General features: G+C 40.8%; 1 protein-coding gene and 1 non-coding gene across 2 annotated transcripts; one reads left to right on the top strand and one right to left on the bottom strand.

Annotated features, from left to right (window-relative positions):
* Window positions 1–8,809: 8,809 nt before the first annotated feature.
* On the bottom strand, window positions 8,810–11,957 carry LOC109758009 (uncharacterized). Its single transcript, XM_020316853.4, has 7 exons — window positions 11,694–11,957; window positions 10,995–11,072; window positions 10,619–10,723; window positions 10,413–10,499; window positions 10,263–10,322; window positions 10,035–10,129; window positions 8,810–9,333 (listed from the first exon to the last, which is right to left on the bottom strand). Exons 1-7 carry the CDS (start codon window positions 11,736–11,738, stop codon window positions 9,210–9,212), a joined length of 594 nt encoding a protein of 197 aa, XP_020172442.1. The 5' UTR covers window positions 11,739–11,957; the 3' UTR covers window positions 8,810–9,209.
* A 1,098-nt stretch (window positions 11,958–13,055) lies between these two features.
* Window positions 13,056–13,129, top strand: TRNAI-GAU (transfer RNA isoleucine (anticodon GAU)). Its single transcript has one exon. It is a non-coding gene; the product is annotated as a tRNA-Ile (tRNA).
* Window positions 13,130–16,947: the final 3,818 nt, after the last annotated feature.

Raw genomic sequence — 16,947 nt, 5'->3', positions numbered from 1 at the left:
CCTCCTACTCCAGCGAGAGGCCTGCATGAACAGTGCGGCCCCCTAGCCCATGGAGCTAGCCCACTATCCTCAAGAGCTCATGTTTGGCGCCTTAAGCGCCAAGTTACCCAAGTGGCGCTAATGCACCTCCTCACGTGGGCCGACCCAACATGCGAATTCCTGACTCGCTCAGTTTGACATGTTGATTCTAAAAACAAGGTTGGATAGGTTGATAACTTGATAGTTTAACTCTTCACCATTTGGTTGTTCGATAGTTGACCGTTGACTTCTGCAAAACAAGTTCATGAAATCGGAAAAGACGCAAATTCAGAAGAAAAAAACTTCACAAATTTAACAAAAATTTATCATTTTGAAAAAGGTTCACAAATTCAAAAAGTTTGCAACTTTCAAAAGTTCACGAATAAGAAAAAATGTATGGATTTGAAGAAAGTTCAAGAATTTCAAAAAATGCTCGCAAATTTAAAAAATGTTCATCAATTTTAGAAAGGTTCATGGATTGTAAAGAATTTCAAGACTTTAGAAAAAAAATTATACACGAATTCAAAACAATCCAAATATGAGAAAATTTCACAAATTTCGAACAAAATGAAAATGAAAAAAACAAGGACATAAAAACTAAAACAAAAAAGGAAAAGGAAAAAACCAAACAAAAATACGACCTGGAAAACCCTAGAGAAAACTGCCCGATAAAATACCGATGTGACCTTCTAGATTATTCCCAAAGTCGGTGTGAAAAAACCTACATGGGCCCGCTCATATAGGAACTATCATACCAAGGTCTACTACCGTCGTTAGTTGGCATGGTCGAGCGATATTTCCTAAAAACATTGACACAATCAAGAAGACGAAATAAAGATGTAAATGGGTCGAGCCCAAGTTCTAGAGGGGTTGTGCGCCAATTGGTGGAAAGCACTAAAACTCGCGCTTAAGGCGCGAAATAGGAATTGGCAGCATCCTCTCATCAATTGTTGCACTGGCTCCGTGCGAACAAACACGCCGGCCTGCATGGCTAATGGCCTAGTCTGGCCTCACCACGAAGATGGTTTTCCACCAGGCTTAAATGAAATCAGTGCACCAATTTAGTGTTATCTTTCCTGTTTTCTTCCGGCGCATTTCCTATTGGACACATGTTGCGTGAAACTGTCGGTGCAACACATAGGCGCAAGCGATCGGTCGTGCATATTGGGTCCACCCATTTAACGGTAGCACAAATATTCCGGTATTAGGAACATTCCAAAAGATTCTGTTCAGCTTTTACTAGGTATTTCATGTTTGTTTTTGTACTAGTTTTCTTTTGGTTTTATAGTTTACTTTTCTTTTTCTTGCTTTCGTAATTCATAAGTTTTTTAAGAAAATCAAAACCATATAGTTTGAAATGTCAATGTTTTGCTCATGTTTAAAAAAATGGATTCCTTTCAACGATCAGAATCTTCAAAAAATGTTGAAAATTTCAAAATTATTTTTTAAACAAAAAATTCAGAGTTTCAAAATATTGTTCATATTTTTCACATTTCTTCATTTTTTACCTCTAGTAATCATGTGAAATAAGTGCTCGAAATCTCCAGACACTTCTTTCTTTGCAATATCTAACAACGTGTAATTCAATTTATAGTTAAGCACCCGAGTACAAGCTTTGCGGTTTCATTCTAGATCACATTGTTCTCGTCGTGCTCAAGCCAAGAATCGACACTATCGTCGTTGCCTACAACATCTGACACATTTCTCCCATGAACCCCACTGAAAAAGGGTATATCCTTCTTGTTGTTTCCACCATATGTTGAAAACTTGTTCCTAAATTGTTTTTTGGTATGATGACAATGTGGTTAGTGCAACTGAAGATGGTTACTAAAGTTTATCTCAGGTCATTGGTTCCTCACATGTTATTTTAGGAGATGGTTGACCCCCATTCAAAAGGGAAAAGGCATGGTCGCTCACTAAGCTATCCCTTGGTCTCACCTTATAAAGGATGATGAGACCTAAGGTTATAAGGATCCCAACCGAGTTATGCATGGTTGGTTGTAGCGGTTCGCAACTTGTCCTCCAAGGCACCTTAGTTATTCTCCGACGGGCCTCCTACTCCAGCGAGAGGCCTGCATGAACAATGCGGCCCCCTAGCCCATGGAGCTAGTCCACTATCCTCAAGAGCTCATGTTTGGCACCTTAAGCGCCAAGTTACCCAAGTGGCGCTAATGCACCTCCTCACGTGGGTCGACCCAACTTGCGAATTCCTGGCTTGCTCAGTTTGACATGTTGATTCTAAAAACAAGGTTGGATAGGTTGATAACTTGATGGTTTGACTGTTCACCATTTGGTTGTGCGATAGTTGACGGTTGACTTCTCTAAAACAAGTTCATGAAATTGGAAAAGACGCAAATTCAGAAGAAAAAAACTTCACAAATTTAACGAAAATTCACCGTTTTGAAAACGGTTCAAAAATTCCAAAAATTTTGCAACTTTCAAAAGTTCACGAATACGAAAAAAATTATGGATTTGAAGAAAGTTTAAGAACTTCAAAAAATGCTCGCAAATTTAAAAAATGTTTATCAATTTTAGAAAGGTTCATGGATTTTAAAGAATTTCAAGACTTTGGAAAAAAATTATACACGAATTCAAAACAATCCAAATATGAGAAAATTTCAAAAATTTGGAAAAAAATGAAAATGATAAAAACAAGGAAATAAAAACTAAAACTAAAAAGGAAAAGGAAAAAACCAAACAAAAATAAGACCTGGAAAACCCTAGAGAAACTGCCCGATAAAATACCGATGTGACCTTCTAGATTATTCCCAAAGCCGGTGTGAAAAAACCTACATGGGTCCGCTCATATAGGAACTATCATACCAAGGTCTACTACCGTCGTTAGTTGGCATGGTCGAGCGATATTTCCTAAAAAAATTGACACAATCAAGAAGACGAAATAAAGATGTAAATGGGTCGAGCCCAAGTTTGACACGGGTGTGCGCCAATTGGTGGAAAGCACTAAAACTGGCGCTTAAGGCGCGAAATAGGAATTGGCAGCATCCTCTCATCACTTGCTCCTCTTGCTCCGCGCGAACAAACACGCCGGCCTGCATGGCTAATGGCCTAGTCTGGCCTCACCACAAAGATGGTTCTGCACCATGCTTAAATGAAATGAGTGCATCGATTTGGTGTTGTCTTTCATGTTTTCTTCCGGCGCATTTCCTATTGGACACATGTTGCGTGAAGCTATCGGCGCAACACACAGGCGCAAGCGACCGGTCGTGCAGATTGGGTCCACCCATTTAACGGTAGCACAAATATTCCAATTTTAGGAACATTCCAAAAGATTTTGTTCAGCTTTTACTAGGTTTTTCATGTGTGTTTTTGTACTGGTTTTCTTTCGGTTTTATAGTTTTCTTTTCTTTTTCTTGCTTTCGTAATTCATAAGTTTTTTTAAAAAATCAAAACCATAAAGTTTGAAATTTCAATATTTTGCTCATGTTTAAAAAATGGATTCTTTTCAACGATCAAAATCTTCAAAAAATGTTGAAAATTTCAAAATTATTTTTTAAACAAAAAATTCAGAGTTTCAAAATATTTTTCAAATTTATTCATATTTTTACCTCTAGTAATCATTTGAAATAAGTGCTCTAAATCTCCAGACACTTCTTTCTTTGCAATATCTAACAACGTGTAATTCAATTTTCAGTTAAGCACCCGAGTACGAGCTTTGCGGTTTCATTCTAGATCACATTGTTCTCATCATGCTCAAGCCAAGAATCGACACTATCGTTGTTGCCTACAACATCCGACACATTTTCCCATGAACCCCACTGAAAAAGGGTACATCCTTCTTGTTGTTTCCACCATTTGTTGAAAACTTGTTCCTAAATTGTTTTTTGGTATGATGACAATGTGGTTAGTGCAACTGAAGATGGTTACTAAAGTTTATCTCAGGTCATTGGTTCCTCAGATGTTATTTTAGGAGATGGTTGACCCCCATTCAAAAGGGAAAAGGCATGGTCGCTCACTAAGGATGATGAGACCTAAGGTTACAAGGATCCCAACCGAGTTATGCATGGTTGGTTGTAGGGGTTCGCAACTTGTCCTCCAAGGCATCTTAGTTATTCTCCAACGGGCCTCCTACTCGAGCAAGAGGCATGCATGAACAGTGCGGCCCCCTAGCCCATGGAGCTAGCCCACTATCCTCAAGAGCTCACGTTTGGCGCCTTAAGCGCCAAGTTACCCAAGTGGCCCTAATGCACATCCTCGCGTGGGCCGACCCAACATGCGAATTCCTGGCTCGCTTAGTTTGACATGTTGATTCTAAGAACAAGGTTGGATAGGTTGATAACTGTACGGTTTGACTGTTCACCATTTGGTTGTTCGATAGTTGATCGTTGACTTCTCCAAAACAAGTTCATGAAATTGGAAAATATGCAAATTTAGAAGAAAAAAACTTCACAAATTTAACGAAAATTCATCGTTTTGACAATGGTTCACAAATTCAAAAAAGTTTGCAACTTTCAAACGTTCACGAATACGAAAAGATGTAGGGATTTGAAGAAAGTTCAAGAATTTCAAAAAAAGCTCGCAAATTTAAAAAATGTTCATCAATTTTAAAAAGGTTCATGGATTTTTGAAGAATTTCAAGACTTTGGAAAAAAATTATACACGAATTCAAAACAATCCAGATATGAGAAAATTTCACAAATTTTGAAAAAATGAAAATGAAAAACACAAGGAAATAAAAACTAAAAAGGAAAAGGAAAAGGAAAAGGAAAAACCCAAACAAAAATACGACCTGGAAAACCCTAGAGAAAACTGCCCGAGAAAATACCGATGTGACCTTCTAGATTATTCCCAAAGCCGGTGTGAAAAAACCTACATGGGCCCGTTCATATAGGAACTATCATACCAAGGTCTACTACCATCGTTAGTTGGCATGGTCAAGCGATATTTCCTAAAAAAATTGACACAATCAAGAAGACGAAATAAAGATGTAAATGGGTCGATCCCAAGTTTGAGAGGGGGTGCGCGCCAATTGGTGGAAAGCACTAAAACAGGTGCTTAAGGCGCGAAATAGGAACTGGCAGCATCCTCTCATCACTTGCTCCTCTGGCTCCGCGCGAACAAACACGCCGGCCTGCATGGCTAATGGCCTAATCTGGCCTCACCACAAAGATGGTTCTGCACCAGGCTTAAATGAAATCAGTGCACCGATTTGGTGTTGTCTTTCCTGTTTTCTTCCGGCGCATTTCCTATTGGACACATGTTGCGTGAAACTGTCGGCGCAACACACAGGCGCAAGCGACCGGTCGTGCAGATAGGGTCCACCCATTTAATGGTAGCACAAATATTCCGGTTTTAGAAACATTCTAAAAGATTCTGTTCAGCTTTTACTAGGTTTTTCATGTGTGTTTTTGTACTTGTTTTCTTTTGGTTTTATAGTTTTCTTTTCTTTTTCTTGCTTTCGTAATACATAAGTTTTTTAAAAAAAAATCAAAACCATAAAGTTTGAAATTTCAATATTTTGCTCATGTTTAAAAAAATGGATTCTTTTCAACGATCAGAATCTTCAAAAAATGTTGAAAATTTCAAAAATATTTTTAAACAAAAAATTCAGAGTTTCAAAATAATGTTCATATTTTTCAAATTACTTCATATTTTTTTACCTCTAGTAACAATGTGAAATAAGTGCTCGAAATCTCCAGACACTTCTTTCTTTGCAATATCTAACAACGTGTAATTCAATTTTCAGTTAAGCACCCGAGTACGAGCTTTGCGGTTTCATTCTAGATCACATTGTTCTCGTTGTGCTCAAGCCAAGAATCGACAGTATAGTCGTTGCCTACAACATCCGACACATTTTTTCCATGAACCCCACTGAAAAAGGGTACATCCTTCTTGTTGTTTCCACCATATGTTGAAAACTTGTTCCTAAGTTGTTATTTGGTATGATGACAATGTGGTTAGTGCAACTGAAGATGGTTACTAAAGTTTATCTCAGGTCATTGATTCCTCAGATGTTATTTTAGGAGATGGTTGACCCCCATTCAAAAGGGAAAAGGCATGGTCGCTCACTAAGCTATCCCTTGGTCTCACCTTATAAAGGATGATGAGACCTAAGGTTACAAGGATCCCAACCGAGTTATGCATGGTTGGTTGTAGGGGTTCGCAACTTGTCCTCCAAGGCACCTTAGTTATTCTCCGACGGGCCTCCTACTCCAGCAAGAGGCCTGCATGAACAGTGCGGCCCCCTAGCCCATGGAGCTAGCCCACTATCCTCAGCTCATGTTTGGTGCCTTAAGCGCCAACTTACCCAAGTGGCGCTAATGCACCTCCTCACGTGGGCCGACCCAACATGCGAATTCCTGGCTCGCTCAGTTTGACATGTTGATTCTAAAAACAAGGTTGGATAGGTTGATAACTTGACGGTTTGACTGTTCACCATTTGGTTGTTCGATAGTTGATGGTTGACTTCTCCAAAACAAGTTCATGATATTGGAAAAGACGCAAATTCAGAAGAAAAAAAACTTCACAAATTGAACGAAAATTCATCGTTTTGAAAAAGGTTCACAAATTCAAAAAAGTTTGCAACTTTCAAAAGTTCACGAATACGAAAAAATGTATGGATTTGAAGAAAGTTCAAGAACTTCAAAAAATGCTCGCAAATTTAAAAAATGTTTATCAATTTTAGAAAGGTTCATGGATTTTAAAGAATTTCAAGACTTTGGAAAAAAAATATACACGAATTCAAAACAATCCAAATATGAGAAAATTTCACAAATTTGGAAAAAAATGAAAATGATAAAAACAAGGAAATAAAAACTAAAACTAAAAAGGAAAAGGAAAAAACCAAACAAAAATACGACCTGGAAAACCCTAGAGAAACTGCCCGATAAAATACCGATGTGACCTTCTAGATTATTCCCAAAGCGAGTGTGAAAAAACCTACATGGGTCCGCTCATATAGGAACTATCATACCAAGGTCTACTACCGTCGTTAGTTGGCATGGTCGAGCGATATTTCCTAAAAACATTGACACAATTAAGAAGACGAAATAAAGATGTAAATGGATCGAGCCCAAGTTTGAGAGGGGGTGTGCGCCAATTGGTGGAAAGCACTAAAGCTGGCGCTTAAGGTGCGAAATAAGAATTGGCAGCATCCTCTCATCACTTGCTCCTCTGGCTCCGCGCGAACAAACACGCCGGCCTGCATGGCTAATAGCCTAGTCTGGCCTCACCACAAAGATGGTTCTGCACCAGGCTTAAATGAAATCAGTGCACCGATTTGGTGTTGTCTTTCCTGTTTTCTTCCGGCGCATTTCTTATTGGACACATCTTGCGTGAAACTGTCGGCGCAACACACAGGCACAAGCGACCGGTCGTGGAGATTGGGTCCACCCATTTAACGGTAGCACAAATATCCGGTTTTAGGAACATTCCAAAAGATTCTGTTCAGCTTTTACTAGGTTTTTCATGTGTCTGTTTGTACTGGTTTTCTTTTGGTTTTATAGTTTTCTTTTCTTTTTCTTGCTTTTCTAATTCATAAGTTTTAAAAAAAAATCTAAACCATAAAGTTTGAAATTTCAATATTTTGCTCATGTTAAAAAAAGGGATTCTTTTCAAAGATCAGAATCTTCAAAAAATGTTGAAAATTTCAAAAATATTTTTTAAACAAAAAATTCAGAGTTTCAAAATATTGTTCATATTTTTAAATTTCTTCATATTTTTTAATACGACATTTTCAGAAAAATGTCCACTTTTTCAGAAATTGTTCAGAATTTGCAAGTTCTTCACAATTTTGAAGAAATGGTTGAAATTTAAAAAGAATACTATTTTTCCAAAAAAATTGTCAAAATGTGTACAAATTGTTCACTTTTCCATTAGAGTGGTCAGAAACTGAATAAAATTTGTTCACTTTTCCATTAGAGTGGTCAGAAACTGAATAAAATTTGTGTTTTCAAAAAATGTTAACCTTTTCCAAAATGTGGTTGCAGATTTTTGAACGACTGCTACAGTAAACCACGCCCTGCAGTACTCGCCTCGCTACAGTACCCTATCCCGATACAGTGAAACGCTACGGTGCCCCCGCTGCTTTTTTTTAGCAACAGTGACTACTTCTGCCAACGGGCCGGTCCAGCTTATCGGGCCCAACTAGCCCACGGACGGTACCAGGAGAGAGAGAGAGAGAGAGGTGTTCAAACCCTTTGTGCATGGCGTCGTTGTCGTAGTGTTCCAACCCTGGGATACATACATTTTGGAATAAAATGGAGCTTTTACCCTGAAAGGGATGTGCGTGCATGCGTTCATCACAAGCCTACCTAATCATCCATATCCAGTCCCTCCATCTTTCACGTATGCATCCGGGCATTATTATTAGTTGGAGTCATTTGTTCAAGTTGCATGCGTCGACATGCATGCATGCATGCTTCCACTAAGTAAACTGTACTCCCCTGCCTTTCGCTAGCTAATATCCATCTTAAAATATTTTTCTGGTGAGCTCAAGCTTGCGTCAGCTTGTCGGTGAGCAAGCACGAAATACAATATGGTGCTATAAACGCTAGAAAGAAAATCCCAGCCCACTTCGATCCAATTCGGTGGAAAGCATATATGCATGCATGAGGCGATCGAGCATGCCTGGGTTGAAATTCAGATCCAAATGACTGCTTTCAGTTTCAGATCTGAGTCAAGAGTTGAATTTCCTCCGTGAAAGCGACCTGGACGTGTATATGTCTGCCTCTCAGAGAACACACACACACACATGGATATCAAACGAGGTAAGCATGCATGGTTCTTCACTACTCCTGGATGGAGATGGAGCAAAGCAAAACGACGACGCTCATGGTTGCAAATGCGGAGCTTTTATCATTATCATCACCAGATCGAGAGACACACATACGTAAAGCCAGCATGCATGCATGCATTACATCCTGATGACCCATCGAGACTTTCTTTATCCTCCTAGTCTTTAGTGGCGAAATTGAAAGGAACAAAGTAAGAGAAATCAAGAAAAGAAGAGATAGAAAAAGGAAGCACTATTGGCTATGTACGTGGCGTGAAAACGATCGGGCGCAAAAGCAAGCGGTTGAATATTGGCACTACGTAAGACTACGCGCGCATGCATGCATGCAGGCCATGCATGGGTGCATGACACGGCAGCATGCACATCAACTGACGGAGCGAGCGGCAAAAATACAGTTCTTCCCTTCACGTACGGTCCATCTTTCATCGGTCTCGCATCATCAGTTGACGGCCTTGGCGCCGCCGCCGGAGTTGTAGCAGAAGTGGCGGTGGAACTCGCCGCCGATGCAGCACTTGAGCCTCAGGAAGCTCGGCTCCTTGGGGACGGTGAGGGGCCTCCTCGACCTGCACGCACGTCAACGTCACAATTTCATTCAATCACCATGTCTGTCCATCTTTGTTCCTTGAATATACTCCCTCCGTCCGCGAATAAGTGTACATCTAACTTTTGTCTTAAGTCAAAGTTTTAAAACTTTGACCAACTTTCTAGAGAAAAGTAAAAGCATTTACGACAGTAAATTAGTATCACTAGATCCGTTTTGAAATGTACTTTGATAATATACCAATTTGATGTCATATGTTACTACTATTTTTTATAAAGTTGGTCAAAATTTTAAAACTTTAACTTGGAACAAAAACTAGATGTACACTTATTCACGAACGGAGGAACGGAGGGAGTATACTCTAGCACTGAATTAATCAATCATATCGCTAACTGCTTGTTAACTAGTCCCCACTTTGTGTACTACTACTAGTACCAAAAAAAATCAAATTAAAGCTAGCCGATTACATAGGCATGCAAGGGTTGTTGGCTCCAAGCAAGTTCCCGTTTCTATTCAACGGTGAATGATGCATATGTATATCCATCCACTAGTTTTCTTTAAGTATATGCTATGTTTTGTTCCTTCATTAATGTCCACATTCTGTTCTACACCTAGTGATAGATCGAGTGACCCACTTCTTAGTCGATTGATTAATGATAAGTTTGCTCAACAATATCAGCGGGACAGGTTAATGATATGATCAGTTATGTATGTGATAATTGCCTTTGTGGATGGAATGGCTTGTCAAATGCTGGCATAAGTTGGGCCTTTGGAACCATCTCCTTCCTCATCATCTTGATTTCGCGCTCCTCCATCACCTATTTGTAAAAGAAACCTGCTTATTATATGACCCAACCAAATAGGCAAAACATTGCAGAGGCCGGGGGTCATCCTCCTTTTCTAAAAAAAAAAATAGGCAAAACATATATGCCTCCGAAATGTGTTATTCACCTGTGATAACTTGTCCTCAAATCTCCGAATAATTTCCTCGGTATTTATCTTGCTTGCAATCTGTAAGTTTCTTACAGCTTATTAGTTTCTCAAAGTAGAAGGGTATATAAGGGCCATTGTTATGGCAAAGGGAATGTGCATCTCTATAACCTGGTAATTGTAGCCAGCTCGCCTTATGGCCCGCTCCTCGGTGTGAAGCCTGCAGTAGCTCAGCGGCTGCTCGTGTTTTGTCGATCTCTAATAGGAAATTAATTTAAATGAAAGTTTCAGGATACTTGTCTGCATATTGTCACCAGTTTGTGCTAGTACTTCTGTTAGGGTTAATTAATTTATCTCTGTAAATGTTTGAAATGAACCTTGGGTGAGGTTTGTGAAGTTGGTGAACGTCGTTTGCTCTCATCATGAGTTGCCGAGTCTTGACCGCCTTTACGGAAGTTTTGCTGCTCATTTTTTGGTCGTGCCTGAAAAGGACATACTGAGATAATTAGCCGAAACATGATTTGGAATCGTAATTTATAAAAAATCATAGAAGTACCCCTATGAAAATGCTTTCATAGGGAAAGACTCTAGCTGGTTAGATGAAATGAGATGTTGCACCCCTAAAAGTTTTCAGTCCCATCTCTTTAGTGTACATACTAAAGATATGTCACTGTCAAAAAAGAAAAGAAGAAGAGATGCGCTACATTACTAGATGCATGGATGTGCACGCCAGTCCTACAAATTTATTAGTACCTCGGTGACGTTCTTTTTATGAGGAGGGGACCCTCCACTCCTTGCTGGGCTTTTCGGGCCTGGACTAGTTGATGAGCTCTGCAGGAAACAAATAACAACTTTTTAAAATCAAGCATAACAAATTAACTCCAATAAAAGTTCAACTTAAGAAAACTATAAGATAAGTATTTTTTAAACCGTGAGTGACAGAACATAAATATGTGCAAGCCGACAAGCAAAGCGTAGCTTGCCTTGACTAGTATACAAAATGACGTACGTTCAAGAAAAAGTAGGGAAAATGATACCCAAGCTAACCCAAAATCGCCAGGGGCTTGCTTAGAAAGCCTTTAACTAACTTGAAAGTAACTGACATGTATACAAAATGACGTACGTGTAACTAGAAAAGATCAAGCTAGACATGCAATATACTTATTAATAACTACAACTAGTGAAAGAATTTGCATTACAACTAGTGGAAGAATTTGCATGTTCAAGGCGAAGTCGATCTTAAGCCTTCACCCATATGCTAGAACCAAAATGCTCTGCAAATGACAGCCAAGCTGAGAATCCATTGAACATGCTGCAAATACCAACCAAATGTTTCCATGATCAATGCACGTCTAAGGGCCGGAAACCAAGTCCCAGCTGATGAACCCTAGCTTAGCTAGAACCGCAGAGGCAACGGGATGCATGCATGCATTGTTGCATTTCCTAACTAACCTTAGGGGAGGTGGCCTTCCTTGCCTTCTCCATCTCTCTAGCCATGGATGAGATCTCTCTCCCTCTCTCTCTAACACGAACACGATGTGCCGAATGCAAGCTGGAACACAATGGTGGATGGCTTAGGCAACCAATAGTTGCACCATTTTATAGCGCTAGCCCAGCACCACGCATGCACAACACACCTCTTTCTTTCTAGCTAGCTAAGAGACAAGTGGGATATGGTGGTAGGTTTCAAGCTTAGCTTAGCTTAGCTAGATAGTGTGCCACTTCACCAGCCATCTATTCCATTCCATTCAGGGTTCCTTCAAGAGGCCTCTAAGCCCACGTCCAAATCAACCAGTACACGCTTTCAGCATATATATCATATATCATCAGCAGTGTGCATGTATGACTGTGTGTGTCTGTGTGAGAGAGTGTCTTGTCACTGGCTACCAACCATGGGTTGAGCCATAGCCATCAGCCAAGGGAACCAGGCTAACAAACTTCTCCGGCTGCTTTATTTGAGGTGGGACTGAAACCTCCATCTCTCACTCTCTGGGGTTGGTTATGCATGGGACTGAAACTTCTCGTCGCACGCGCTCGCGGTCGCGGCACATCGATCGCATCGCAGATTCTTCGGGGGTGTGTCTAAGAAGAGAGCTTGAAGAAGCCATGGATAGAGGCAGGCACTCTGTGAGGTTGCTAGCTTGCCAGGTTAATTGGCTCCTGGCTTGAGGCTGACACTTGCAACAACCTTAACGTTGCCTAGGCAACAGACTCATCTTGTTTGCACGCGTAGCCATGATTGTTGTGTCTCAGCTTTTTGGCATATTCACGACATTCTAGATGTGTGCTATTTTCTGCATGCATTTTATGGCAGCTATGCTACCTGAGACACAGCATTATGAGTGATCGTTTTATTAGTTCCATGTGTGTGTGGTAAGTAGCTGCCAGTAACTGGCTTAGATAGTCGCCTACACATGCTAGCTGGTTCTAATTTGGTGCTTCGGACATAGCTTAGACAGTATATATAGCTTCATATTCCGCACATAATTAGGTATCTCTTAACGCGTTGTTGATTTATTAAGATTTTACGTCGAATTTAGAGATAGTTACATTTATGTCGGATAACAATGTAAAAATCGGCCGAAGAAAACTCAGTTTGTCTGAGACTACTCCACGCAGTTGTGTAGATCAAGGCTCGCCATGTATGCTCTTGAACCGGTTAGTTTTTATTCTCATCTTAGCTAGATCAGCCGTAGCCCAGTTGGACCATGTTTTTCATTAAATTCCGTTCAACTACTGCTATACCTTTGTTTCTGTTGGCTAACCCAATAATTGTTTTATACTTAATAATTAATAAATAATAGTAGTTGTCAAGGTCTCGTAGCTCAGTTGGTTAGAGCGACGGTCCGATGTACCGTAGGTCGAACGTTCAAGCCCTTCCGAGACCATTCTTTTTTAATTATCCACAATAAGCTTAATTATATGTAATATAAAAACCATATTTTCTTCAATATATGTACATTTTATATGTTTCTGTCTCGCTGACATGCATGCGGGCCAGCAGCAGAGATTTCATTTTACATACTTGCCTAGCTATACATGTGCAGCTCTAATTCAAAAATACGAGTAATAAAGTGGGAGATCTTAGCATGCATATGATATATGCATGAATTGAAAGGCTAACGGAACGGCGATCGTGTTGCATGCGTATCCGGCCATCTTACATCAATCTACGTCGCACTGATCGATTTCGTTATTTTCAGGCCGACCGATCGATCGGTTCCTTATGTTCCAAGGTATGATGACGAATATTGCTTTCTCTGAGAGAAAACAAGTGTGACGGATGGATGTCGATCAGGCAGCCGACGCGCGCACCAGTGCTTTAACATTTAATATCTCACACGTTCTTTCTGCGGCATGCATGCAGCCGAAACGCAACCGTGACGTACTGCGCTGCTGCAACGGTGCAACACTCGTTTTCGCTGGTGCCTTTGGTGCGAATCATCTGTCGCAGCGCGCTTTTAGGTGCTGGTTCAATTTGTTCGTTAATTCCAAGCGATTCGTCTTACTTTGCCATGCAGTCATGCCAAGCAAGGTGTTGATCGAGCTCTCCACGAAAATGATCTTCATTGAAATAGTCTTTCACCTCGCTTTATAAATAAATCAAAATTTGTGTGAGAAACTTTCAATCTATTAATCTCTAATCATGGTAGTACAAAGACGCAAGACGTAATAAAAATTACAACCAAGTCTGTGGACCACCTAGCGACGACTATAAGTACTTGAGCGAGCCGAAGGTGCGTCGCCGTCATCGCCCCTCCCTCGCTGGAGCCGAACAAACCTTATTGCAGTAGATAGTCGGGGAGCCATCGTGTTAAGGCCCCATAGGTCCAGAGCAGCAACCATCGCTGATGAAGTAACTCGTAGATTGGAAGCATCAACCCAATAAACAGCCAAACCAAGACGAAGAAGACCGGATCCAAACAGATCCATCAAAGACCAGCACCGGCCGGATCCCACGAGATCCGTTGGAGACACACCTTCACATGCCCTCTAATGACACTAGACGCAACATCGGGACGAAGATAGGAATGGAAGACATTATCCCTACTAAGGCACATCGCCACCGCCACATAGCCCCAACCAAAATACTGAACCTAACAAGAACAAGCACGGGGTATGTCCTGCCGGTGGCCGGGGGGGTTGAGGGGGAGATCCTCCGCTTCTCCATTGCCCAAAGGCCATCGGACATGGGGCGGACTGGCAGTGCCGCCGACGGAAGGAAGAGGAAAGCTTGGGCACCTGATGAGGTGGTTGCTTTATTTTTGTGTTTTTTTTATTTGCATGAAGCCCTCAGGACGCCACAGCAAGCGGCATGATGCGTCAGTCGATTTGCTCGAAGCCCCGAGGCAGAGACGGGGGCAACGTAACGAGTGTCATGATGCGGCAATCGATTTACACGTATGCTTTCAAAATTTGCATTATGGCCCTTCCTTGCTTGGTGTTCTATTATACTACTCTCTCCGTTCTTAAATATTTGTCTTTTTAGAGATTACAAATGGACTACCACATACGGATGTATATAGACATATTTTAGAGTATAGATTCACTCATTTTGCTCCTATATAGTCATTTGTAAAAATCTCTAGAAAGACAAATATTTAGAAACTGAGAGATTATTTGGTTTGTCGGCAAATTGATGACCGACATCAACACCATAACTAAGTATTTCCTACCTATGTTCCAAAAAACTTGTAGTTCTAGGTCTGTTTTAAGTTAAACTTCTTCACGTTTGACCAAATTCATAAATAAAAAATGTATCAATATCTACAACACGGAAAAATGCATCGACAGCATATGTAGTTGATGCGTGAGAGCCAAATTAAGCGAGACACTGTTCCGGCACTCGTGCGTCACACACGTTTTTCGTTATTTCGGCACCTTATGTTTCAAGGTTTTGGATGGAGCAGCTGCCGCATCAGCGTCATGAGCGTGCGCGGGTTTTCGCTCCTTCCGGCCGCATCACGCATGCATGCATATTTATTTCCGGCCACTGCATGCACCTGCACTCGTCTTTCTTCGAGTGGTATCTTTTTTTTTTTTTTGCGGGGTCTTCGAGTGGTATCTTGGGTACGAAATCGATCGTACGAACGACGAATAAAGCGTACCGTGCCCGCTTGTAGTAGGTGTCAGTTCGTTATGACGAAGTAACAACCACGAATTCTTTATGCGTGTCTTCTCATTGAAAAAACGTACATATATATACTGTGTGAATTGTGATCTTGCTAACCACACTTTAACTTCTCAAAAATACTGGTATACACGTACTACAGATCACCACACTTTAACTTCTCAAAAATCAAAGGCACTTAATTTGATTTTTGATGTACAAATGTGTAATATTCTTTGAGTTGTGATATTTGTCCATATATATTATCCAAACCAAAGGTAAATAAAATTGTCTTCTTTTGGGAGAATCGTTTTTTCAACCTTTTAGGATAATGATGATAATATATTGGGACCTCCTTGGCAATGATTCTTGATCAGAAAGCTAAGCAATGATGTTGACAACCTTCCAAATATGTGTGAGAAAGTCCATGGATGGGTTTGGTGAAGAGATTCCTTTATGCCTACTAGCAACCGCATGCAAATATATATCGTACAGAATATGTACCACCACATATTATACACAAACAAATGCAACTAAAAGAAGTCCCTGAAAAAAACATATCCTACTAGAACAAGGGGCGAGGAGGAGCACCGTGAGCGGCTACGACGCAAAAACATTTAACACAAAGAACACTGGAATATGAAGTCTCAAGAAGATTTGAGGAGATAGAAAGGGATATTATTTGGTACAAAAATCAACATAGTTATTTTACAGCCATGAGGTAACTAGTGTGTCAATGATTATCGGGCGAACAGTTGCAACTTATTGCTCAGGTTACCAAAATCCGAGTCCGCTAAACCAGCTAGCGTACCTGACCCACATGCACCATGGACCTTGTCGAGGGTGTTTTGCAAGGACCCTAACAACAGTAGCCTCATGTTACTAGATGGACATCAGATAAGACACGGGGCACATATTTTACCTAGATTCAGGACCTCACTAGTGGAGTAACAACCCCACTATTCCTTATATAGGATTATATCGAGATGATATTACAATAGATGAGTACAATGATGGTATCGGCGAGTTGGATGTCAGCCCGTTGAGTTCCATGTGGACGATTTGGGCGGAGCACCCAGATCGAATGTTCTAATGACCTAGTTTAGGGCTCAGAGAATGTTGAATATGCCCTTAGAGTTTGTCGAATGCCTTTATATAAGGGTGTATATATGTCGCTGGTCGTCATCCTTCATCTTGATCATCTTGCCTTGCATGCCGTCGAATCCTCCTGCCTTTAGTCGCCGAACTTCTGAGTAAAAGGGGGTGGCTTGTCGGAGGAAGTTGACCACACATGCATGGCCCCCCAATACCGCACATATGTAGGAAAATACGACCCAAATATGGTATGCGTGGCATGGAAATACAATGGAACCCCTTCCCCTCGACAAGCTACCTCCATCAATATTTGTAATGAGGTCGCGGGTGTGTTGCTAAATCGTTTGCCCTGCTGAAGGCGTTAGGCGACTTGCTTGTTGGCATTTGGACTCGTGGAGTCGTTGCTTCCCCAGCTAGCCTGCTAGTCTGCCACTTGATGGCTTTTTTCTATTTCTTTTATGTTTTTGGGCATGATTGTGTTATTGCCCTAGCTGTCTTATT

Source organism: Aegilops tauschii, chromosome 5 (genome assembly GCF_002575655.3).
Source record: "Aegilops tauschii subsp. strangulata cultivar AL8/78 chromosome 5, Aet v6.0, whole genome shotgun sequence".
In the NCBI taxonomy this organism is placed as follows: Eukaryota; Viridiplantae; Streptophyta; class Magnoliopsida; order Poales; family Poaceae; genus Aegilops; species Aegilops tauschii.
The sequence above is the reverse complement of the archived record's forward strand: the minus strand, read 5'-3'. Positions and strand labels throughout refer to the sequence as shown.